Source organism: Lineus longissimus, chromosome 1, assembly GCF_910592395.1.
Source record: "Lineus longissimus chromosome 1, tnLinLong1.2, whole genome shotgun sequence".
Taxonomy (NCBI): Eukaryota; Metazoa; Nemertea; class Pilidiophora; order Heteronemertea; family Lineidae; genus Lineus; species Lineus longissimus.
This window is the reverse complement of record NC_088308.1, coordinates 15,564,813-15,592,616: the sequence shown is the minus strand read 5'-3', so window position 1 is coordinate 15,592,616 and position 27,804 is coordinate 15,564,813. Positions and strand designations below refer to the sequence as shown.

At 39.9% G+C, this 27,804-nt stretch overlaps 1 protein-coding gene across 6 annotated transcripts in view; it reads left to right on the top strand.

Moving 5' to 3' along the window:
* Nucleotides 1-27,804, top strand: part of LOC135488681 (H(+)/Cl(-) exchange transporter 7-like) — a 353,896-nt gene that overhangs the window by 5,573 nt on the left and 320,519 nt on the right. For 4 of the 6 annotated variants that reach the window (XR_010447011.1, XM_064773347.1, XM_064773365.1 and 1 more), the window contains exons 2-4: nt 9,094-9,213; nt 24,174-24,239; nt 25,866-25,998. Coding sequence is in view for 5 of the 6 variants with exons in the window: in XM_064773347.1 (XP_064629417.1) it covers nt 9,094-9,213; nt 24,174-24,239; nt 25,866-25,998 (319 nt within the window). In the remaining variant the exon portion in view is untranslated. Of the gene's footprint in view, nt 1-3,553; nt 3,736-9,093; nt 9,214-24,173; nt 24,240-25,865; nt 25,999-27,804 lie in introns of those variants that run through there. The other 2 variants (XM_064773384.1, XM_064773357.1) reach the window with 2 other exon arrangements.

The following is a 27,804-nucleotide window of genomic DNA, read 5'->3' as shown; positions in this document are numbered from 1 at the left end:
TCAACACCTAGATGAGATGTGTGAACAAGCTTTTTCATCAAGCTTCGGAGTTTGGAAGGAACAATGACACGTTCACCACGGAAAAGAAGTCCATTTTGCGCGGTTATTTCATCCCTGACATGAAAGTATGGCACAACACAATGTGGCAGGTTTTCTTTGCGCGCTGGCCAACCTTTGAGTACAACTTGGTTTAAACTCTGTAAAACAGTGTCATTAGCTGTCTCAGCATGAAGTTCTTCAAGTCTCTCAGCCTGAATGGGAAGAAATTTAACCATGTTGATCTGTTCAAATTCAACTTGAGAACTGTCCTCGCAGGGCAGACATGTCAGCAATGTACATTTCCTTACCTCGCAGGTACTGAATTTCAAAGTCATATTTCTGCGCTCGCAAAATCATGCCCTGGAGCCTGCGCAGGACTCTAGTTAGGGGCTTCTTGAGAATACTTTCTAATGATCCCCAAGAACAGTTGTAAAACGGCCAAAGGTATATTGATAAAATTTCTCTAGCGCAAACACAACCGCGAGCATCTCCTTCTCTATCTGGGGATATCTCGTTTCAGTCCCAGTTAAAGCACGACTAGCATATGCCCAGGGACGTCCCTCCTGAAGAAGGACACATCCTAATCCCTTCTCACTCGCGTCTCTTGAATCACAAGAGGCAGTTTAGGATTATAATACACTAGGACAGGATCTACTGTAACGAGACGTTTCACTTCAGCAAAAGCTTTGTCATGGACATCAGTCCAAGACCACGTCGCATCCTTAAGAGTCCACTTTCGAAGAGGTTCGAGAACATCAGACAGCATAGGCAGAAATTTTGCTAAATAATTAACGAATCCAAGAAAGCGGCGTAACGCCTCAACTCCATCCGACTTGTCTAATTCAAGAACAGCTTTGACCTTGTCGGGGTCCATCATCAGTCCATTCTTTGTGACACGATGTCCCATAAAGATGATTTCCGACTTCCTAAGCTCGGTTTTAGGCAAGTTCAGCAAGATATTGTTCTCAACACAGCGCTGGAGAAACTTCTCCAAAGTCACATCATGATCAGCATTCACAATTTCGTCTATGTCACCAAATCCACAAACGAAAATGTCATCATGTATGCAATAGACACCGGGTAGCCCTGCTAGGGCCTGCGATAAACGCTTCTGAAAAATCTCGGATGAACAACTCAGACCAAACTGTTGACGGAGCCCACGATAACGGCCTCTAAGGGTCTGAAAAGTTGTTAAAAGGCTACTTTCATGATCTAGATCACAATGCCAATATCCATTTTTCAAATCAAACTTTGAGAACACACGGGCTTTGGCAAGATCAGGAAGTACATCGTCAATAACAGGAACCTGATAGTGTTCCCTTTTCAATGCCTGGTTCAGCGGTCCAGGATCGGTACAGATTCTCAGATCGCCATTTTTCTTAGTTGCAACGACAAACTGGCTTACCCAGTCAGTTGGCTCATCAACTGGGGCCAACACCTTTATATCGGACAAATAATCTAACTTTTGATCAAACTTGTCCCGAATGGCGACAGGTACCTTACGCGGAGGCAATATTTTCGGACTAGATGAACCATCAGTTTCCAGGTGAACTTTACCTGGCAATGTGCCAACGTCACCACTAAACACTTGTTTATACTTAAGCAACAACGGATCTTTGAGTTTGAGATTATCAAATTGGACACAGCAGCGACACTAAAGTTATCAGTATTGACAGTGATCAGTTTCATCTGCTGTATAGCTTGAGCTCCAAGCAACGGCACAAATGGTTCGTTCACAATGATGAATTCAACAGAGTACTTCTTCCTAGTCTTAGGATTGCGGATCGTAACACGACATTTTCCAAGCGGTTTGATTTCAGAATTATTCCACATACGCAACGTTTTGACGGAACAGTTAGCGACACCTCGCGTGGCAATATACTTCTTCGGAAGAACATTGACCGATGCACCGCAATCGATCTGGAATTTCACCGGTTGCTCATCGATAAGGAATTTCGCAAAGATCTGTTTATCACAAGATTTGGTGTTGTTAACTAAACCAACACTACCGATGATTTCAGAGTCTGTTGAATGAGACTGACAATCGTTAAGAGAGTGCAGTTTGGGCTTGGTATGCCTCGAGTTCGACTTTTCTTTACAGCATTTTGAGAAATGATCCAGACCATGACACAGATAACACTCCTTCTTCCATGCTGGACACTTTTCACGATCCTTAACATGATGATAACCACAAAATTTACAGTCAATTTCACGCTTTCCACGAGAGGAAGTCTTAGATGAAGTAGAACTTGACTTATTTCGACTACCATGGGCACTACTAGCGAACTTTTGCCCTTTCGGTTGACTAGAAACACGATTAATTTCAGCTTTATCCTTGTCCCCACCAAGGCTTTTCAACTCAGATGGCGTCACGTCGTGGCTGGTCTATTCTATAAATTTTCCATCAATCTTATATAATTTTATTTGAATTTTTAAAATAAAATCTATATATACCTAAACATTGAAATTTCTCAAGATAAACAAGCCAAATAAGTGATCAAAACATGAAACTAGGAAACTAATTACAATTTAAATAAACCGGTATCTCCCAAGTCTATACATTAAATAGCTTGCATTACCGGCAGGTTATTTACACAATATTGAGGGATGCAAGTATCCCTCGCACAATGCTCTGAAAGTGGAATGCCCATACCAAGACCATTATGGTTGCCAAATGAAAAGTATTTATCGAAATAAGAAAACAGAACAGGCTTGGGATAATATAACTGATTAAAAATCAAAATTATTCATTAAATATTCTTTTGATGCTTTATTTTTGAAACTTTTCAATGTTTAGGTACTAACTAGTGTGTTATGAAATGTCCCTTGTAACAGGGTCTACCATTATCTGACAAAGAAAAGAGGCCCTTGAATATTGTGCCTTTTGAATCTTAAATCACTTCTGTTCATATTGTGATCAACTCTATTTGAACAGATAATGTTTTATTTAACCAGCCCGACAACTGCAAAAATGCTGTTGGTTCTTTCGTTATAAAACCAGTAAACTTCCGCGATTGCCATAGGATGGACACATTTGCCACAGGTTTTAAGATGTCTATGCAGGGCGTCTAGTCAATAATAAGGCAATAGAAATTTTAAAGTTAGGGCTTGATTCATTCAGGATAATTCTTTTTTAGTTAAATGGTTGGAGTATTTTGATAATGGCTCACCAATACTGACCTACTGTAAAGGCTAGCCCCCCCCCCTCCACCCCAACACACAAAGATCTACACATACCGAAGGCCTGGGCTATACACAGCCTGGAGCATTGACTGGTTGGGCTCAATGGAGTGAAAGGCTGGTGTGATTACATTAGTGAGTTGATACATCCATGGTGTAATTAAAAAGTCTCGTAAGAATGCTAGTGTAAGAGGGACAGGAACTGGTTTCTCATCAAAGTGACAGTATACCCAGGCATGTTGGTGATCCTACTTTTCCTACTAATTCCTACTTCTTTACAATTTTTTCTAAATTCCTACTTATTCCTTATTTTTGACCAATTTCTGCTGAAATTCCTAATAAATCCTTATTTTCTTGTTTTTCCGATGAACTGCGTGGGCAATGATGTCGTCGATGAAGCACTTGACATGGATTCTGCTGCTACATCACCTCTGTTGTATAGACTCGCTGGCATAAACATGAACGAAGTCCATCAAAGTGTAGTCTCCTAAAGTTTCAGAAATCTACATTAAGATGGTGGGTACCTGCGAACCTCGCTCTTTGGTCACTGAATCAAGTTATGCTCAATCCATGTCAAGTTCAAGTTTGACACCCTTCACCCACCATGTCATCAGCTTTTGATCTGACCTGAGTTAAGTTGAGTAAGTAAAATGTTTGTGAAAAATAAAAAGGTAAGAAAACACCTAAATTCCATTGCTAGGACATTATTTAAAATACAACCACTTTAATAAGAGTTCCTGCTTTTCTCCTTATTTTGAAGCTTAAATTCCTAATAAAATCCTATTTTGAAAAATGAAATTCCTACTTTTTATCCTACTATGGCCGAGAGGGTGGCCAACATGCCTGTATACCTGTCCAATGAAATTCTGTCAGCAAGTATCATAAAGTGTCATACCGTCTTCAAACGCACTAGTGGAGCCGAACTCGTGGTGAACTCCGAACAGAACTTACTAAAGTGATATTATCCCTGTATTCTGGTCGAAACAATTAAGATTTAGGAAGTCTCATCTAAGAATGCTAGTATGAGTCGGATAGGAACTGCTTTGTCATCAAAGGGACAGTACACCTGCATAATGAAATGCTGTCAACAATTAACATATACAGTACAAAACAGTCCTCAAAACGCACTCGCGGAGCGGCATTTTGTGAACTTCATACATAACTTATTGGCTCACCCTAGGGGAGTCTATACAACACCACAGTGTCCGTCGTCGTCGTGTTCGTCGTCGCATATCCTATTTCTAAAACAGTGGCACGTTTCTTAACCGCTAGGGTTATGGGCTCAAAACTTTGTATGCATGACCCCCTAGGTCAGACGACCTGTAACACGGATTTTCGATTCGGTCTGATTCTTAACTTGGCCACCAGGGGGCCAAAACCAAAAATGTGAATACTGCCATATCTCGCTTATTACTGAATAGTTTTTGGTAAACATTTTATGGTAGATACTCTTAGCATGGATACATCACATATGGTACGGGTTTTTGATTTGACGTACTTGTCAAGGTCACAGAGGTCAAATGGCGTAAATTGGCCATTTGAGCGTAACTGTGGCACGTTTGTTAACCCCTAAGGCTATGAACTTGAGACTTTGTACAAAGGACCCCCTAGGTCAGCTGACCTCTGACCCTGAATTTCAGTCCGGGCTGATTCTCGACTTGGCCACCAGGGGGCCAAAAGTGAAAACCTAGAAAGTGTGACACCTCGCTTATTAGCGATTCGTTTTCAATAACATTTTTATGGTAGGTTCTCCTAGCAAGGATACATCACATATCATATGAGTTTTTGATTTGAGCTGCTTTTCAAGGTCACAGAGGTCAAATGGCGTAAATTGGTCGTTTGAGTGTAAATATGGCACGTTTCTTAACCACTAAAGCTATGAACTTTTTACCTATTACTAAAATAGGTAAAAAGTGCAATATATTGTTTATTAGAGCCTTGTTTTTGATGATATTCTTATGGTACTTACTCCAAGCAACGATATATCACATGTCATACCGACTTTGGTTTGACCTATATACTATACATGTACAATGTTTCTTAACCTGGATGAATTCCAAAGCACTAAATATCTATACGGTGAGCACAATGGCCCCTGGCCGTTTCATTTTAAGTGATAGGATGCCTGTCTTTCTATTCAGTACCGCATTTGGTGAACACCATGCAGAACTGATTAATGTCAACTTATCCCTTTTTTCTGGTTGTGACTTCGTCATCAAAATACTTGACTTATAACTGAACACAATGTTATTTTGTTCTGTGTTGAACTGATCCTCTCTCAGGCTTGTCATGTTATCTCTGTCCCAACACCGACCAAGGGATGCATGATAAACTTATGCTGGGATACATGAATCGTTTTGGTTAGAGTCTAATGCGAAATCGCGGAATTCGGTGTAGCGGTAGGAAATGTCCCCCTGAAAAAATGTCCGGCCCCATTCTATTCCGACAGATTATGGTATGGCTCTATTGAGGCCATGATTGGCAATATAGTTCAGACAAGTCTAAAATTAAAGCGCATAAGAGAATCCCGGACATTCTATCTTAGGACACAAGGAAACTGCATGTTCAGCAGTGGGCACTAAAGGTTGCTTGCCTTTGCAATAGTAGGGCTACTGGCTCATTGGAACCAATGTACTATAAACAATATAATAAAGGCCTATGCCCCCTATGCCTGGGCTTGCAAATAACATCGCCCCTGACTCAATATGCAAATGCCTGCAACATTGACGGATGTCCGACTTATTGGCGAATAAGGCATCCATGGTGTAATTATGAAGTCTCCTCCAAGAATGCTAGTCTGAGAGGGATTGAAACTGGTTTGTCATTAAAGGGACAGTACACCTGGCTAATGAAATGTTGTCAACAAATAATTTAATACAGTATCATACTGTTTTCAAACGCACTTACCGAGCCACATTAATTGGTGAGCTTCACAAATAACTTATTGAAGAGATTTATGCCTGTGTTCTGGTCAAAACAATTACCGAATTAAGATGTATCATCTAAGAATGCTAGTCTGCCGGGGAAAGGAATTGGTTTGTCATTAAAGGGACAGAACGCCTCCATAAAGTGCTGTAAACATGCTGTAAACAATTAGCATATAGTATTATACCGTCTTCAAATGTACAGTTGTAATACACAACTGCGGGGCTGAGTTGACATCTTCCTCATTGACTAGCACGGAAGACTTCTTTCTGGTACAAAGTTTATTCAGAAGGCAGAATGGCAGCACTTCTGACCTTGGTGAGGGTTCTGACTCAGGCAGTCGGCACTGAACGGGACCGAAGTCGTGGATAGGCTAGGCAACCTTGAGTGAGCCAGAACTGACTGATTTGCAGTGAAAACTCACTGATATATATACAGAAATTGGGCCCAGCCTAAGGTTCCCTCAGTCGAGCCTGCACCAAAGTCATACATGATATTGTAATCATACATAAACTACATATTCTAAATCATGAAATCAGAGATATATTTCCCCCCATTCCAAGGTTATGTAACAGCAACAGGTGGATATCGATAACCGGATTCCCATCAGCTTGTTGGCAGGAATATCCCAGTGCACTGTTCTATCAACAGGCCTGTGAATTCCTGTCAACCAGAGTTGGAATACTGTAGCTGATGCAACCTCCATGATTACCAATACCCCAATTATAGTATGCCCATGACTCATGAATCTGCTGAATTATTTAGTATATATGATTGCACTAGTAATATGTGTAATGTTACCCTTTGGTATCACTTGTCCAGTGCCGCATTATTTCGTTGAGCGACATGAAGAAATTATTTAAGTGCACTTTTCCCTGCATTCTGGTTGTGACTTTGTCATCAAAATACTCTAAAATGACTGAACAACATGTTATATCGCTCAGTGTAACACAGCAATGTGCTACTCCCTGGCATGTCATGTTATCTCTGTCCCTACACAAAGCATGAGATGCATTATAAACTAAAGCTGGGAGACAATGAATTATTTTGATTAGTGTCTTATGCAAACTAACAAAATCCATTGCAGAGGTAAATAATGTCCCCTTGTAAAATGTGTCCGGACCTATTCTATTCTCTGATAGATTATGGTATGTGGTTCTATAGATTAAATGAACGTCATAAGCTCAGATAATTTAAAGAATACCAGACATTTTATCCGAGGTCATTTTAGACTTCTTCACATGGCAGACATAGGATACTGGACACAAAGGAATGGCCGCATGAAAACTGCATGGAAACTGCATGTAAGCAGTCAACATGTAGACCTAGGCTTTATTCACAACCCTGCAATATTGACTGGTTGCACTAATTGCTGCACGGCATTAATTATCTACATATTGAACTGTCGGCAAGCTCATACATCCATAGTGTAATTAAGTAGTCTCCTCTAAGAATGCTCATCTGAGAGGGATTGGAACTTGTTTGTCATTAAAGGGACAGTACATCTGCCTCATGAAATGCTGTCAACAATTAACATACAGTATCATACCGTCTTAAAGCGCACTGGTGAAGCCGCATTAAGTGAACGTTTATATCAAGTGAACTAATCCCTGTATTCTAGTTGTAAGTTATTCATTGAAATACAAGTCAAGTGAAGATTATTACTGAGCACCATGTACTATTGTTCTGTGTAACAGCATTTCTTTTGATGATGGCAATTGCCCCCATCCTCTCTTGCTGCGGCCCCATAGAATATAATAATTCATCAGATTTGTTTCTATTTCCGAGTGTAAATCAGTACAGCATTTAAGAGATTAACACGCAGTTGAATTACATGTAATTAGCTAAGTTGTTAAGTAGTAACACACAGTATGAATTCAGTTGTTGGTGTCAAAGAGTAAGCTTGTCTTAAAAGCTAATTACTCCATGCGGTATACAATCAACTGTGTGTGCAATTCGCCCAAAAAAACGCTATGCTGGGATGCAACTGCAGTGCTTGCCGGTCCGCAGAGCGACAGTTTAAAAGTGTAGGTAACTATTACATAAAAGTGTTGAATATCAGAAATTATTAATTAAGAAATTTCTTAATAATAATTTTTAATTAAGATAATAATTAGTAAGATATATCTTAGTAAGATTATTTTTGCCAATAAATTAGCAATTAAAATTTTAGTAAGAATATTCTTATAAGATTTTGTAAGAAAAAAATTGACAAGATATAAATTGGTAATTTATTACTAAGAAAAAAATTAATTATTTTTTGTTCTAATTTTTATCTGACAAAGAAATTACCAATTTTTTGATTACTGAGATTTATCTAACCAATAAATTACTAAGAAATTAATTGCTATGATTTTTCTTACTAATTTATAACCACCAATAAATAACTAATTTAATTAGTAATTTAATTGTAATTTAATTGGTAAGGTTTAGGTCCTGGGTAGATATCGAGATATGGGCAAAAACGTGGAATTTTTGGTGGCCATTTCGAAATTCAGGATGGGGACCAAAGTTTTGATGGTGGCATTTGATTGGTTAGTTACTGAAAGCTGGGTATAGGCATTGAAAAGCATTGACCTGTGATAGTTCTCGAGATATAGGTTAAAATAGGCATTGGAATTAGGTTCCTAGCTGTAGTATATGTCGAGATACTATGCGAAAGATGTCATTTTTGGCGGCCATTATGAAATCCAAGATGGCCCCTGGTTCAACCTTCTCTTTCAGTGTCACAGTGCAAGGTCAGAAATGACCCGCTTGTACCTCAGGCAGACAGTGAAGTTCTTACTTATTGAACTTCACAAAGTGGAATTTTATAATATAATAAAACATTCGGGACAATACTGTTTTTGCTGACCAAACGTGCCTGCCAAGGTGGTAAACCATCGCAGATTCCTTACTGTGTCATTTTTGCAAACCAGTAATTGCCGTTTATTCTTTCATTTTTTTCAGCAGGATTTTACGGTCAACAGCTTATTCTCCAAACATTCTGAAGGTTCCAGTGGGGGTCGAAGGATGTCCTTTGAATATAAAAGTTTACCAAATCAGAAGCTCCTCGATGCACAGTTACAGGTAACATGTCCACTTTAGATCTAAACTTGTAGAGATCAGGTCAAAATAACTGTGAAAGACGACATGTTTTGACTTTCCCTGGAAACCCTCCTCCTACATTGACTGCCTCTGGAAGTGTGTCTGGTTTTTAGCTCACATGGACGAGCCTATGGTGTCACATCTTGTCCAGGGTCCGTCGGTTGGTCCGTTTGTCGTCTGTTGGTCTGTCCATCCATCGTCTGTCAACAATAGGGGCACGTTTGCTCACTATTGAGTCTACAAAGTTGAAACTTGGTGTGAGGATGTCTTATGACAACATGACTTGACACAAAAAAAATCTCCATTGGTCCTACTTTTTGGGCTCTAGGCGGCAATCTTTGAAAACCTTATTTTGTCAATATCTCATGGACACTGATAGCTAGAACCATGAAATTTTTACTGTCAATACACTTCTGTGAGACTTCATGACATATATAAATTATATACGAGTTTTTGATTTGGCCTACTTTTGAAGGTCATAGTGGACAAACTCTAAAATTTCAGTGAAGGTGGCACGCTTCGTCAATAATTGTCTTACTCCTCAAATTTGATATGTAGACATCTCTTGGGCATCTGTACATATTAACAAAACTCAGGTCAATGTGACCTACTTTTCAGGAGTTAGTAGGTCAGGTCATAAAACTCAATGTCGGTCATATAATAAAAGTGCTAAATCCAACTCATTTCAATCGCTCAAAGCGCTTCACATTATTATTACCCCTAGCTATTCGTCTGTATCATGATTCAAGCTCTACTTTTTGGGAGTATCACAGGTCTTAGCTGCAGCTAACTTTCATAGGACTAACTTTCATAGTTTGCCATCTCTGCCAGCTAGGTACCCATTTACTCCTGGGTAGAGAGAAGCAAGTAGGGCCAAGTGCCTTGCTCAAGGACACAAAGACGAAACAGCGGTTACCCTTCCGCGAATCGAACCAATGACCTCCTGATTATGAGCCTGGTGTTCTAACCACTCAACGCCACTGATCCTTCCCTATATACAAAAAAACCTTCACTGTGTGATCCTCAAATGTGTATCAATGATTGATATGATCAAGCTTAACATAGTGCTTATAGAATTTTAAACTTGACCTAGTTCCTACGGTCAGAAAGGTCAAACTCAAAAACTTCACTGAAAACTAGATACTAAAAAATCAAATTTTTGGCTATATCTCATGAATTATGCTAGCTAAAATTATCTTTACTGTGGCACTGATTATGAGAGAGACTACATCATATAATACCTGGGTTTTTGTTTTGACGTACTTTTCAAGGTCACACAGTAAATTGACTGTAATTGGAACATATCTCCTCAGCTATTGAGGCTAGGCTTTTCATCTGTGGGTGGTTTGAAGGTCCTACAGTTGTGCCTTATGGCAGTTTTGGCGATTTTCGAACTAGATATGCCCCAGGGGCGTTTCATGTGAAAACTACGTTTGGCTTTATGTCATGAATTATGCTAGCTCAAATCACGAAGTTTTTGCTGCTGACACTGCTCATGAGACTACATAACATAGTACCCGTTTTTTTTTCCTTTGACCTACTCTTCAAGGTCACAGGTGGGTCAAATAGCATAAATTGACCATAATTGGTTTCCGGAGCATATCTCCGTAATTTTCAAAGTCAGTTCATTTAATAAATTCTCTACAGACATTTTAATTATCGCAAACGGCCAAAATAGGCAAAATATGCCAATGAAACAGTGCTTTCTTGGCCAAAAACATTACCAGCTATTGCGGGAATAACCACTCCTCAGACGGCCCTACTGTCTAATACCACGTGACTGAGATCGACCAATCAGATTTGAACAATGGCGACATCAGCACCAAGGACGCGCGGTCGAATTGTAGTTTACAAACAACTTTTAAATGGGCCTGAAATACCAATATCCTCAGTAAAGGACAGCTCAGTGATTGTTCTCTGATGTAAATGTAATTCCAAGTACAGGTAGGCTACTCAGGGATGAGACATGATTGTGTTTGACTGCACATTTCCTCGAGGAAGTGGATGCACCTGCCCACCAGACCCCCCCCCCTCCCCGCTTTGCCTCATACCCATGACACTGACCCACCATGCACCAATAAAGATTGCTTAATTTTGATGATATATGGCTATATGGCCAAGAAGTACGGAAAGCATAATGATGAAATTTGCATATTGTTTGACACAAGTTTTGTTATGAGCTCAGGTCCATATACTGAAGCAGCGGGCAGGGCCTGAGGAAACCCCACCCAAAATACATTTCTAAGGAGGCAATGACCATTTTAAGGTTATGAAAGTGACTGCAACATATATCACTAACATCATTTAATTCGAAGAAGAAGTTGGCTTCTATTGCTTCATTTCCAATAAATATGCATGAGTAGCAATTACTTCACTCCTGGCTGAAATTCCCTCACAAAGACACCCCCAGGGACACTATAAATTTGTTTCCAATCAACCTCAAATTTCTCCAGGCAGTAGTCAACAGTGTTGCCATCTATTTCTGAAGTCGGGAACTGACCGCACTAGCGCGCTTTTCGAGCTATCCAAGCTGGAAAAGCCCCAAAACACAAATTTTCTCAAATTCACACTACATAATTTTGGCTAAGCATTACTAATCTTCGACCTATAGATTGTTTGATTTTTCGTCTGTTGGTGCTTATATATATATAGAATCGTGCCAGAAGTCGTGAGCTTATGTTTTTTGCCTGCACCCCCCCCCCCCCCCCCGAGAATATTGATTGACTGAGTTAGCTAACGCATTTGCAGTAGTCAGTTCAGAGCTTATTTAGCGCATGCGCACTGTCGATTAGTGACTAGGCCCGCAATAGCTGATAATGACATGTCTTCTATTTCCAGTGATACTAAAGTGACTTTAGTATTTTTTATAGTAATGACTTATAATTTTGCATCCAAAATGAAAAAGGAATGTCAAGTATATTTCTGTCGTCGAATCGCCAATACCCGCCCGCCTGCCACGATATGGCAGCCATCTTGGATTTCTTTAAAAATTGCCATTAACTCTTTACATACGCTAGACCCGCTTGCGTCAAAGCGTCAAAGTCCTGAATACACAGCGTCATTATTCTGATATAATTTCCCGGGAGCGCGTCACTGAGGCGGCCGTATTTCAGGTAGTGTTTACATAAGTGATATTATCTCCGTTGCTGTTCATAGCACAGGACTAAAATTTTGGGGAGTAACTAAGAATTAAATTCCGCATAAACTCATGTAATTTATTTTGAATTCTAACGAAAGGTAACCGAGAACAAGGCCTGCAAACTTGGAGAGAAAAAAATTTCTACAAATCGCCGTAAACACAAAATGTTTATAATAAAAATCTAAGTCCCAGTCACTATCATCACTTCCTACCGAAACATTGCTATCTGAATCTGCAAAACCTTCAAATTCTGATCCGGAGCTCGAATCAAATAAATCTATCATAAATAAACCCAGCTGGTCCCGAACAATGCGGCACGTCAATCAAAAAAAAGATTAAAGAAACGTTTAAAAATGGCCGACGAGGTCAACTTCCTGGGGAATCCCGCCAATACATCGTTATTATTTATGCCTCATGAATACTAAATTAGAATGGAGTGACCTGAATAGAAAATAGAAGCTTATCTCTTATTGGCCATTCAAATAGGGTCACCATGGAGCCAGCCAATAAGAAATTACGATACATTAAAGTTGGAGTAGCTTGTAGTCGGCTTGCCGGAGTTTCGCACTGTTTGAATGGAGCCGAGTAATGGCGGCTCCTGGGAGAACAGCGTAAGTTCTTTGCGCCGACCAGCGGCGTCTAGCGTATGTAAAGAGTTAAAGCACACCGAAATCGTGAAGTAACACTTGAAATCATTAATTTTTAGATAACAGCACTGTCCTTCAAAGGGTTCAGTTTGCTATTATATTCTATCTACTTGATGAATTCAAAGAGGTGGCCATATTGGAATCCAAGATGATCGACATTTCAGCTTCTGTCACAACAATGTGTCATTAACTTGTTGATACTAATATAAGCTGTTATATTGGGATTGAAGAGTAGAATACAGTTTCCAATAGCATAATAACAGCAGAACATCCAATGTTACGTTTCTCTGCCCTTGATGATTTTTCTGTAATGACCCCCTGTTTTAGCCCTTTTGGTGGGTCAAGATTGGTCTGATGACCCTTGAGGTTAGCCGTTCAGTTTGTGTATCTCGAGAATATTTCCAATGCACTACAGAAATAAAAGATGAAATATTGTGCAGTGTGGCTTTTGGGAATGAGACAGCTCTTTTGAATTTTGAAACTGACTGAAGAAAAACGATTTTGGAGCTATAAAAGTATGGCATTTTCGTCGATCTCGCCTGGTTCTCATGGTTTGATGAATCGCCGCGGCTTTGCTGATCAGTTAGCATATCCCCGCCTCGAGCAAGTCGCACTCAAACGCGTTCAGTTGGCGGGCGCAGTTGTTACTGTAGAACGAAAAATATTCGCGGCATAAAATTTCGGGAATGCCTCACAATGGATATATTAGCGGCAGAATATTTTTGCGGGTGAAGAATTTTTTTCCAAGATGATTTAAACTGTCTATTTTGACTCTAACCTCTGGGATTGTAGTGTAAATGTCACCTATCTATACTATAATGCGCGTTGTTGCCGCTAAATAGGAGGCGATTTTTGTTTCAAATTGGGTCTCGGAAATGCGTCGAATTCTTGCAACTTTTGGCTTCGTAGGTGTGGATCATAAGTAAGAGTGTCACTGAGGGTATCATACGTCGAATATCTTGGTGGTTTTGGAATAAATAACAACTTTGTGGAGATGACGTCAACTTGAGAGCTCCAAGTAATCTCTTCGCCGAGAAGTCCATCAGTAATCTCTCTGCATTATTACCGTCTGAGCCACCTCCCACCTCCGCTATCAACCAATCAGATGACCTGTTCAAATGGTCCCTTCCATGCGCGCATCATCCACCAATCAAAATCGACGTCACTGACGCCCAGCATGCAAGATGGCGGCGCCCATATCTGAAGGAAAAATGCTGCTTTTCACCTCGAGACAGCCATTTATTCACAAATAGCTCATCTTAGGACACAATGTACCCAACGGGAGACAAGATTTACGCACACACCGGTAACTGCAACCATTCTGGTGCTAATCGCTGGCTGATATCGAGTACATCACCAATCTGCACCATCTTGGTTTTCCGAGAATTGGTTTAGCATTGTGGACGCCTGTACATCATGTACATGGTTACATAGTTCCGTTTTCAAGAAGTATTACACTTATGAAAAAAAGTGTTACTCACAAACCAGCACACCATTTACACCAAACCCACAACATACCAGCACCCACACAATCCGATTTTTATACCTCGAACAGCCCGCGCCACGGGTATATGCTAGTATATATAATATACTCAATTTCATTGCTAACAGTGTCGAGTTATTAAGCCTATAGCACACAATATGAACAATAATTAAGCAAAAGTGGTTCAAGAGGTGTTTGGTAACATGGCAACAGCATGCAAAATTTTTCCATTCTACAGTTAATAGTGCACAATATTTTGGAACTGTAAAATTAAAGTTACATGTAAAATTTACAGTGTTTATATGTTCTGGAATAGTGGATTTTACTAAGAAGGTTCATCCTCATGAATCCAATCCAAAATTAAATGTCGCTTTTTGAAAAGAGGGTCCAAGTCAAATATATGTGTTGCTATGTTGACTATATCACAATGTCCATTGGTTGCGCTTTATTGTAGAATAGGTTTGAGAAGTTTTGTCAGGACTACTACAAGGAAAGTGAAGGAGGAATGTCCTCTTTACCTTTTGGCTCACCATAGAGGAGTCTATACAACACCATTGTGTCTGTTGTCCGTCGTCGTCATCGTTGTCGTCGGCATCGTCTGTATCCTGTTTCAAGAACAGTGGGACGTTTCTTAACGGCTAAAGCTATGAACTTGAGATTTATACACAGGACTGCCCAGGTCAAGTGACCTCTGACAATGAATTTCGGTCCAATCCGATTCTTTTCTTGGCCACCAGGAGGCGAGAAGTTGAAACCTAAAAAGTGTGATATCTCTCTAATGAGTGATTTGTTTTCAATAAAATTTTTATGGTAGGTTCTCCTAGCAAGGATTCAACACATATCATACAGGTTCTTTATATGACCTAATTTTCAAGGTAACAGGTCAGACGGCGTTTATACTATTAGATCTCTGTGACCTTGAAAATCAAGTCAAATCAAAAACCTGTAGGATATACGATGTATCCTACTATAAAAATATCATCGAAAACAAGTCAGTAATGAACTTAAATTAGCTGTTTGAGTGTGACTATGCCGCGTTTGCCAACCCTAAAGCTATGACCTTGAAATTCCATACACATGACTCCCTATTTCATATTCACATTCACAACTTGGCTACCAGGGGCCAAAACTAAATAAGGTAAAAAGTGCAATATCGCGCATATCAATGACTTGTTTTTTGATGATATTTTTATGGTAGGTACTTCTAGCTTGGATACATACATGATTTTCAAGGTCACAGAGGTCAAATGGTGTAAATTGGCGGTTTGAGTGTAACTATGGCACGTTTCTTAACCACTTAAGCAATCAACTTGAAATTCAGTACACATGACTCCCTATGTCATGTTACCTGTGACATTTAATTTCAGTCTAATCTGATTCTTGTCTTGGCCACCAGGGGGCCAGAAGTGGAAACCTAAAAAGTTTGATATCTTTCTTATGAGTGACTCGTTTTCGATAATATTTTTATGGTAGGTTTTCCTAGCGAGGATTCACCATATATCGTACAGATTTTTGATTTGACCTACTTTTCAAGGTCACAGAGGTCAAAAGGCGTATATTTGCCGTTTGAGTGTAACTATGGTACGTTTCTTAACCGCTGAAGCTATGAACTTGAAATTTGGTACACATAACTTCGTACTTCATGTCAGCTCAGACATCAAATTTTCGTCTGATCTAATTATAGACTTGGCCACCAGGGGGCCAAAACTAAAAAAGGTAAAAAGTGCAATATCTTGCTTATTAGTGACTTGTTTTCGATGATATTTCTATGGTAGGTACATCAAGCAAGGATACATCACATATCCTACAGGTTTGTGATTTGACTGAAGTTTCAAGGTCACAGAGTGACGGATTTTAGCATGGGTTGTTTTCAACTTGCGTTTTATAACAAAACCGAAACTTATATCATAGACACATTAGAAAAGTAATCCTACAGGCTTTATGACTCACCTCGTGAGCCTATGCAGAGACATGGCATCCGTCGTTATCGTCATCCACCGGTGGCGTATATTAGGGTGGCACACTTCGTAACCGCTTGAGGTCTGGTCTTAAAACATGGTACCCATGTACCCTTGGGCCCTGGGGCAATTCACACCAAATTTCGTTCCAAAAGTACTCTTGGTTTGGCCACCTGGGGGCGTAATGCAAAAAAATTAAACATGCATTAGGACCCGTGATTGTGGTCAGATTTTTATGAAATTATTTTGGTTGGTACTCCTAGCAAGGATACGTCACATATCGTACAGGTTTTGAATTGACCTACTTTTCAAGGTCACAGAGGTCAAAATTTGCTAAATCACTGATAGGTGGCACGTTTCAATTCTATTTGAGCTAGAAGGTCCTTAACTTGTGTGGAAATGTGTCTAGGGACCCTCTCTTCTACCCCAAAGATTTGGCCCCTTCGGATATCAAATATGGCCGTGAGACGGCCATCTTGAAAATTAAAGAAAGTCCTATTACTCTGAAACTAATGATCGGATTGCAACCAAATTTCATGTGATTATGCATCTATGTACTCTTACGTGGCACGTTTCGATTCTATTTGAGTAGAAGGTCCTTAACTTGTGTGGAAATGTATCTAGTGACCCTCTATTCTACCCAAAAAAATTGGGCCCGCTCGGATATCAAATATGGCCATCTTGAAAATTAAACAAAGTTCTGTTACTCTGAAGCTAATGTTCGGATTGCAACCAAATTTCATGTGATTATGTGTCTGTGTACTCTTAACATTATCCCTAATTTTTGGCTCACCAGTACGGTGAGTCGGTACAACATCACAGTGTCTGTCATCCGTTGTCGTCGTCGTCCGTCGTATCCTATTTCAAAAACAGTGGCATGTTTCTTAACTGATAGGGCTATGGACTCAAAACTTTGTATGCATGACCCACTAGGTCAGATTGTAAAGTATACCCCCGGGATATAGAAAATATCGGCCCTTTAATTTCTTCGAGTTTAATCTTATTTCTGCATGCTGCGATATCGGACTATTGGACAGCAATCTTTGTAATTGGATAATAACTGAATTAGTTATTATATTGTTAACGTGGTGTATCGAATGATTTAGTATGATTCAGCGGAAATACTTTTGTCGGGGATGCGCGATTTCGTGCCTAAAGACTGTCTATTGAGAAGCAGTCAATTTAAACGTTTTGTTTGTTCCGTAGTTAACTATAATTTTAATGGGGTTAGGGAAGATATTTGCTGTCCAAATTGTCCGATCATGGCAAATTGCTAATTCATAGCATGCGAATAGATTTATAATATTGTAATTGCATGCAGTTAGAAAATTTGTATTTAATACTGATGCCTTTGCGTGAATAAAGAGTTAGATTGGAGAAAGCTTTAGAAATGTTTCGGCTTTGACTACGTCTTTGTAATCAAATCGTGGTAACCCCACGTAGCCTGGAAGAAGGCAGAAGTAATCGAGTTGCGGAAAAGGAACGAGAACTTTTCATTGGCGACCGTCCCAGGATAATTTAGTGATTAAGAAAGGAGACGGAAAGATGCACTTGGACTGCGAAATCGAGTTTGCAGTGCTAGTTTTGACGGATGGATTTTATGATGCCGATAATGAAATGAAAAAGGACCATGAGATTTGGTAAATGGAGAATTGAAAACTATGGAAATATTGATGGGTGGAGGAGAAGTAAAAACGGTGAGTGTTTTGTTCATCTCGGAACTCGTGCTAAAAAGTAGGTGAATAAACAACGGATTTTAACCAGACATGTTTTAATTGCGGAACACAGAGAACACTACGTTTTGAAACATTGTTTTTGCTTTTGTTTTATTGTGTCAATTGTGGAACACTCGGGGACACAAAAACACGTTTTCACTTTTCACCCGTTGGAACATTATACAGGATTTCGTTGGATTGATTGATAGCTGAAATTTATCAAAGGGATTATAGGAGGACAATTCGCATTTCACCAACGGCATTTTATTTCACGTTTCACGACGACGAAGTCTACAGATGTTGTGCACGTCAACTATCGTCCTTGGAGCCGGTGTTGATTTGCTCTTTAACCAACCAGTGGAACTACCAGATGGTTAGGTTGGTTAACCGAAGAAATTTTGCCACCTGATGAACTTGCACGGATTGTTCGAATGGCACAGAAGAAGAACTGTTCGGACGATAATGTAAAAATGAGGGAAAACTGTTGAATGAGACCAGACAGGAACCAGATATAGAGGGAGAAAAAAATATGGAGAATTTTAGTTGGCATTTTTGGAGATTTTTGTGGAAAGGAGTCATCGGGTACCTGCATTGAGGCGAGTCATCGGTGTGAGAACTTTGAACTCGGGGATGGATTAGATTCTAAAGAACATTTAGAACTGCTTGTTTTCGTGTGTCATTTTCGTGGATCGTGGAATTTTGTAGTTTTGTGAATGTCATGATGTCCGCATGGACCAGATTATTTAGATCACTCAAAAGCCCCCGGGGATCGCAGCGTGAGATCAATTTTAGCTCACCTCTTAGCAGAGGTGAGCTTATCCAATACCGTGGCGTCCGTCGTCGTCGTCGTCGTCGTCGTCGTCGTCCGTCGTCGTCCGTCGTCCGTTAGCAGGGCACGTTTCGTAACTGTTAGAGCTATTGAGTTGAAACTTGGTACACATGTACCTTTATGTAATGACACCTTGGAGACCAAGTTTCGGTCCGATTCGTGTCATGGTTTGGCCACCAGGGGGCCATACGTTAAAAGTGAAAATATGCAATATCTCCCTTAATAGTAGTCGGGAAATTTTGAAAAAAATATGGTAGGTACTTCTAGCAAAGGTGCATCATATATCCTCCGGGTTTTTGATTTGACCTCCTTTTCGAGGTCACAGAGGTCAAATGGTGTAAATTGGCCGTTAGGATGTAACGATGGCACGTTTCTAAACTGCAATGACTATTGATACCAAATTTGGTACACATTTACCCCTTAGTCAGGTGATCTCAGGGACCGAAGTTTGGTCCAATATGATTCACCACTTGACCACCAGGGGGCAAAATCCAAAAACCTTAAAAATGTGATTATTCCTTAACTTCTTGCCCGATTGCCACCAATTTGATATCATGGGTACATCTAACCACCATACAGTATATGTCACACAGGTTTTTAATTTGACCTTCTTGTCAAGATCACAGAGGTCAAATGGCGTAAATTCGCTGTCAGGCCGTAACTATGGCAAGTTTCTTAACTGCAATGACTATTGATCACAAATTAAGTACACATGTACCCCTTGGTCAGGTGATCTCAGGTACCGAAGTTTGGTGCGATCTGATTTGCCGTTTGGCCTCCAGGGAGGGGGCCAAATCCTAAATTTTTTTCAAAATGCCATTATTCCTAGTAATTACTTGCCCGATTGGCACCAATTTTATATCATAGGTACATCTAATTCTAACAACCATTCAATGTGTCACCCGGGTCTTCTTTGATTTGACCTACTTTTCAAGGTCACAGAGGTCGAATGTACTGTAAATTGGCCATTTTGGGGAAATTGTAATTGCTTGGACCTACATCAAACCTAACACTACATGACACAATACCATGCTCTTTATCCATCTTTCCTCCACATGAGGTGAGCACAATGGCCCTGGCCATTTCATTTATTAATTCGTAATGCATGCAAACCTTGATTTATTTGGATCGTGTGGAACCTATTCCCTCGTGAGATTAGAACTGATGTGTGTACGTACCATATATATCGAATAGAAACAAGAATCATACACCTGGCATTCGTGGAATCGACGATATCAGTTGGAATTCAGAACACGGAGCGGCGCCACGGTCGCCGAACGAACGTTGAAACTAAGAACAGAAGAACAATACAGTCCCCACAGAAGGGGTAAGTTACATTTACCACCATTACTTATAAATCCACAGATGAAACTTCCAACATGCCCTTATGTTGGCCCCCTGTTGGTTCGTGCCAACAAGAACCTTCATTGCCCCGCCCCGACTTGGTACTATGAACACGGTCATCAGGACACATCCGTACTGGGAATATTCTGATAGACTTGTATTGTAGTTAAAGCTTCTCTACCACTCGTCGATAATGTAAAGTACCTCCGTTACCATATACGAACGTGGCCAGTCCCTTCAAACATAACTGGAGTTACTGTTCAACTACATGTTCCGGAGGATGTAGCTCTTCATACCGAAACAGGAGGATCAGGACTATTGTCGGCCCACAATCTGTCAAACCGGGCCGGTGTATGATCGTGCGAAGAAACTTTGTCCTAAAGGGATCCTAACGGGAGAAAAAGAATTGCGTGAGGACTGCTGAGTGTCCATCACCAGCACTAGCGACTTCGACGGTAGAAATAACACACGGAACTTATGTAGTATCGACTCTTGGAGAAGCCTACTCCCTTTTGTGTCAAGGACAACCGGAGCAACGTTCTATCTTACACAAGTGGACTATATATTTTGCGTCTTTTGGGACATTGCCAAGTTGTTGGCAGTGGTTGGAAAACTTATGGGATTATTGTACTGAACAGGTTGAAACTCATATTGGTATTGAAATGGTAACGGTTTCACTATTTAATTTGCCTGACGTCGTGCCCAATGTTACTGAGGTGCCAGCGCTGCTGTTACCGCAATGGGCGAAATTCAAGACGGATAAGGAATTGGGTAGTTTTGTTGTATTGAAATTGTTTCGCATGAATTGTATCGTGTGAATATTGTATTGCATGATATATTATCCAATTTAAGAATGATTTGAACGGGTACATAATGTGCCGTTCGGGCCTATTACGAAATTAGATTGTGTTAAGTTGGGTTTTTCTTGCCTTGGCCAGAACAACTTAATGAGAGATGGATTCTTTCCGCGGGGAATTCATCTCGCATCACATCTCTGCGGGTTTTCTGTGATTTATACAGTGAGATTTTGAATTCTGGGATTTGAGGTAACAGATTTTTCAGTTAAAAGAAGCTTTTAACTTTAAGAAGGGGGCGTATGTAAAGTATACCCCCGGGATATAGAAAATATCGGCCCTTTAATTTCTTCGAGTTTAATGTTATTTCTGCATGCTGCGATATCGGACTATTGGACAGCAATCTTTGTAATTGGATAATAACTGAATTAGTTATTATATTGTTAACGTGGTGTATCGAATGATTTAGTATGATTCAGCGGAAATACTTTTGTCGGGGATGCGCGATTTCGTGCCTAAAGACTGTCTATTGAGAAGCAGTCAATTTAAACGTTTTGTTTGTTCCGTAGTTAACTATAATTTTAATGGGGTTAGGGAAGATATTTGCTGTCCAAATTGTCCGATCATGGCAAATTGCTAATTCATAGGATGCGAATAGATTTATAATATTGTAATTGCATGCAGTTAGAAAATTTGTATGTATTTAATACTGATGCCTTTGCGTGAATAAAGAGTTAGATTGGAGAAAGCTTTAGAAATGTTTCGGCTTTGACTACGTCTTTGTAATCAAATCGTGGTAACCCCACGTAGCCTGGAAGAAGGCAGAAGTAATCGAGTTGCGGAAAAGGAACGAGAACTTTTCAAGATGACCTTTGACACTGAATTTAGTCTGGTCTGATTCTTGTCTTGGCAACCAGGGGGCCAAAACTGAAAACATAAGCATATATCACATATTATACGTGTTTTTGATTTGACCTACTTTTCATGGTCACAGAGGTCAAATGGCGTAAATTTGCCATTTGAGTGTAACTGTGGCACGTTTTTTAACTGGTAGGGCTATGAGCTTGGAAGTTTTTATGCATCACCCCCGAGGTCAGATGACCTCTGAGTCTGACAGCAAATTTTGGTCTGATCTGATTCTTGACTTGGCCACCAGGGGGCCAAAACTGAAAACACAAAAAGTATGATATCTCACTTAGTAGTGATTTGTTTTTGATGAAATTTTTATGGTAGGTACTCCCAGTCAGGATACATCGCATATCATAGAGGTTTTTTTGATTTGACCTATTTTTCAAGGTCATAGAGGTCAAATTGCGTAAATTATCCGTTCGAGCGTAACTGTGGCACGTTTCGTAAATGCTAGGGCTATGGCCTTGAAACTTTGTACACAAGACCCCCTAGGTCAGGTTACTTCTGACACTAAATTTTGGTCTGAACTGTTTCTCAACTTGGTCACCTGGGGGCAAAAAGTGAAAACCTAGAAAGTGTGATATCTCGCTCATATGTGATTCGTATTCAATAAAGTTGTTATGGTTGGTACTCCCAGCAAGGATACATTACATATTATACAGGTTTTTGATTTGACCTACTTTTCAAGGTCCATTAAGTCGTTACCTAAATACCGGTGAGCACAATGGCCCCTTGCCTTTTCATTTAGTCAAATCTGGTAACCAATATGGAAATTAAATTAAACAAATTTCCATTTCTTTATTCTTGGGTATGATAATAATTTGACAAAAAACTGATCCTCGTTGCAGATTTTTTCTGGACTGAGTAGGCGCAGAGCATAATACGCACATCAAAACACAGACCAGAGACAAGACCACAATTGATTTTTTAAGCCTTTTACCAGTTAAATTGTCAATGTTTGACCGCGACGCATCAAATACTGCGTGGGGTTGTGAATCTGAAATTTTGATATGATATTCCGGACAGTCGGGCAAGTAAATGGTGAAAAATAAACTGGTAGTTGACCACGGAAATTTTTTGATAATCGAAAAATTAGACAGACATTGATATTTCCACTCTTTTCAGCCAACTGGCAGAAAAATCTCAAAACACGCCCCCTATTACCCAATTAGCAAAATTCGAAATTAATTTTTTCATCAAATAATTTCTTTATATCTGTAGACTTGCCACAACAAATATTTTTTCAATACCTCTCCAAATATGTACTTGAGAGTTAAAAACATGCACTTGTCTAATTGATAGGCCTCGACCCTCCAACCTATGAATATTCATTAGTGGTCTTGTCTCACCACTGGGTAGGCAGCGCGCTTGGCGAATGTGGTAATGCTAGTAACTGTGGCTCGTTTCTTAACTACTAAAGGTATGAACTTGAAACTTGGTACACTTGACCCTGTACGTCAGATAAACCCTGATGCTGAATTTTGGTCCAATCTGATTCTTGACTTGGCCTCCAGGGGGCTGAAACTGAAAAGGTAAAAAGTGCAATATCTCAGCTTAGTGACTTGTTTTTGATAATATTTTCATGGTAGGTACTTGGTAAGTACCTACTTTTCAAAGTCACAGAGATTAAATGGCATAAAATTTTCATTTGGCTATACTATAGCACGTTTCTTTACCAGCATGAATTTTCTACTAAATATGTATACGGTGAGGACAATGGCTCTGGCCTTTTCATTTGAACCTTTATTTGAACTTCTGAAATAATAAAAAGCACAAAAAGTCCACTATTTATGCAGATGGGCGATTTCAGCACATTTAGATTCAATGGCGGCCAATTCAAGGAGTGAGAGTCGGCTGCCTCATGACACTGGTATTGCTGCATTGGAATATTGGCCAAGGGATGTCTGGTTTGACTGAGCACTTTAATTTGTGCCTTTTGTATAAAAGAAGCAATGGATTTATATCAGATTTTTTTCCTAATGCATCTCCAAGTAGTTTGTGAATACGTATTTTCCTTCAATTTTTAGGACATATTAATTGTGTACAAATTGTTGAAACCTTACATGATGAATTTGCTGCCCCTTTCACTTGTTTCAGTTTCTCACTCTTAAAATCTTTTTTCAGAGTTTGGACTATGATGTATGTGAAAATGCCTTATACCAAAAAGATGAGAGATCTAAGAGCTTTCAGGTATGCTATCTCCAATGACGTGGTTTTAATAGAACATTATTTTTCGCTCACCTCCAGAGAAGTGAGCTTACCTTACAGCGCAGCGTCCATCACTGTGGTAGTCGTTGTCGACATCGTCCATTAGCAAGGCAACTTTTGTAAATACTGGATTCAAATTAACCATAACTCAAAATACTTAGCGAGGGTGGCTTGTTAATTTTTTGCAAGTTTCTCATGTGAATATATTTTTGTCTGTCAGGTGACCTTCCTCGGCAAGTTCGTGGCCAGAAGTTCATAACGAGGAAAAGCAGTTGTGTGAATGCGTTGGTGTTTATTTTGTTGACTTGTAGTGTAAATTGACCATGATTTGTTTCCTGAGCATATCTCCATACCTATGGAGGCTAGGATTTTCATCCTTAGACTTTTCAAGGTCACAGAGGTCATATAATAACATTAAATACCCTTTACTAGTTTCTGGAACATGCCTCCATAACTATTGATGCTCAAATTTTCATCATTGAGTTTTATGATGGTCTCATGGTGCCATTGTGTACTATTGTTCATCAGCCAAAAAGGTCCCGTTATCTCACACACTATATTCAGCTATATCTCATGAATGATGCGCGTAGTCCACGAAGCCAACTTCACAATTGTGTCACATTCAGGTTGTACTGAGGGGTTGTGCTCTTTGCGATGCTATTTTCCTCCTTTTGTAAAGCTCTTTAGGTCATAAGCCATTATGGAGTCTTTACATGTATCTTGCCCCAAGAACTATATATTATGGCAGATGATGAAAAATCTTCGTGGATATTTATGGATTATTTGAGTTTCACTCAAGGTGCACCTGGATGTATTGAGTTTGACATCACCACCACTGCCATCAATATAATATTGGAACAAATCATGCTGGGAGTGCTTTACAAGTTGTTAGCTGTCTGCGGACATTTTTAGCTCACCTTCTGAGAGGTGAGCTTATCTTAACAAAGGGCAGTGTTCGTCGTTGTCCGTAAGCAAGGCTTATTTTGCTATTGACTTGAAACTTAGTCCACTTGTACCCTTATCATCCCTATGTATTGACACCTTGGAGACCAAATTTTGGTCCAATTAGATTCCTGAGGGCCCATATTCATAAAACCCTGCTAAACTAGCAGCACACTAGGCCTTAGTAGACTGCCAAATGTCTAGTTGGCTGCTCCATAGTAGGGTCCGAAATTAAACACGAACTGAAAAAATATCAAGTACAACACGACATTTATGACGATATGAGCTGATGGGATTTAGGTGACGATCTGCAGTTCCGACTGCAATTGATTGGGCTGACCCAGGACAGTACAGTGCTAGGACATGACCAGGGTACGATTCGACGACGGTATGACACGATACTTAATTCTGGTACTAGCTGTATCACACGGCTTTTTTTTATTTGATCTACTTTTCAAGGTCCCAGAGGTCAAATAGTGTAAATTGGGTAATGGTGGCATATTTCATAACTACTGGAACTTTTAAGTTAGAATTCTATGTCATTAGTTCCATGTTGTGTAAAAGCACTGCATCCAGCCTGTCAATATCAGTTGAGTGAAACCGAAGTGTTGGATAAATTGGCCTTGTATGTATGACTATTACTCTTCACTCACTCTTGTTTTTCAGATGGTTATCAGGAAGCAGGTTGCCAGATGGATAGTCATGTTCCTGATTGGTGTCTTCACGGCATTGATTGCCTGTTTCATTGATGTCATCATAGATCAACTGGCATTGCTCAAATTCATTGTCATCAAAAAGAGTATCCTTTGATGACCAAATCTGGATTTCTGGGTCTACTACTCTAGATAGCTCAAATAAAAACTCGCAAGATTTTCCCAAGAACAACCCATGAAGCTGTTTTATATAAAGAAAGAAAACTTTATTTACAGGAACGATGTACTAGCACAACATTCAAACAAGACAAAGATATAAGTTGATATCATGAGTTCTTATGAGCAATCGCAAATAGAATAATCTAACCAGTCCACTCTGAAGAAACCAGAATTGTGAGAGTCTGTGTAGAAACTTGACTCTGTCGAAGTTCGCGCCAATCACCTCGTTTCTGGAACTGAAGGTAGCATATGCACGTGGTCAGTATAAGATGATGTCATAGAAGATCAATTGAAATGCATGATATTTAACCCTTTTACTGCCGGCCAATTTTAATTTCCATGAACCCCAACTGCCGGTAGATTCTATTGTTTTTACAGTAATTAAGGCAGCATATTTCACCAGCCTAGTGAGAGAAAACCATTGGAGATACAGCCAAACAATGTATATGAAAGTTGTTCAGTATGACCCCCTCTTTCAATTGGGGTAAAAAAATTGGGAGTTCTGACCTAATTTGCATACCGCCATCTTGAATTTATAATGAGGACGGACAAAAAATCTCAAAGAAACACTATAATTGACTCAAACTCAATTCTTTTTTCAAATAAAACTGTTTGAACAATAGTAATAATGTCTTTTCTTTGTTTTTCCTGAATGGGAACCCTGAATTTGTTTGTGTCCTGCCTAAAATGCGAAATAATGCCATGGTAGAGGAGGTATCCATGTGCGGAAATTTTCAAAATATCAAGTTTTCGCATCTCACCCCTAGGCCCATCACCACCAGCCCTAACATCAGCTACAGCAGGAGCAGCAGGATTAGGAACAACATCCTGCTCATCATCAGAATCCATTTCACTATCAGCAGGATTGTCCTCAATGGGAGAATCAGGCCTAGGCATAGGTTGGACATTTGGCACTTCTGGGACACCCTGTGTAGTGCCTACATCGTCATGTACATCGCAATACACACTGTCACTATCGCTTTCAGCATCGTCATTATTTACATCGTATTCTGGATCCGAATCACTATCTACGAACTCCTCACCTGAATCAGAATCATTCACTACATCTAGTTCGTCCAGAACCTCCGTCAGTGACAATCTTTTTGCCATTTCACCAACTTCAAACTCAATTTTCTCCCAAAAGTTGTACAGGTCGATATACCATGGGCGCCGCCATTTGCAAGCTCTATCATCGTACTACAACGCCATCTACGAACTTCTTGAAAAACTACGCTAGTCTTCGTGTTATCTATTGATTTTTAGTGATACACAGAATGTCGCAAAAATGCGACTTCGGCAGTAAACGGAAAATAATGGTTGTCGCAGAAGTGCGACTTCGGCAGTAAAAGGGTTAAACAGTGCATATCGGATCTGGAAGCAAAATCTGTACATGCGAATTGTTGATGCCCCAAAACGCAAGCCACAAACATACATGTATATAGCGGAATATAGAATGGCAGCGGCTGACCTCAGGCGGACACACAGCGTCGAAAATATAGAAAACGAGAAGCAATCGCCCCCAACTCCACAGCTCTGTATACGAATGAGGCGAGTTAAAACCCAGCCCTGTGTTGTGAACCTGTGGTTACGTGACCGTTAGGACCCAATCAATTGATAGGCCCACCTGTTAGCAGCACGTCTCCCGAGTGCCCGAAAAAGCCGGCAGCAAACAGTGTGTAATAAAATAACCGCACTCTGTGGGTTTGTATTTATAACCCAAAACCGAACAGGTC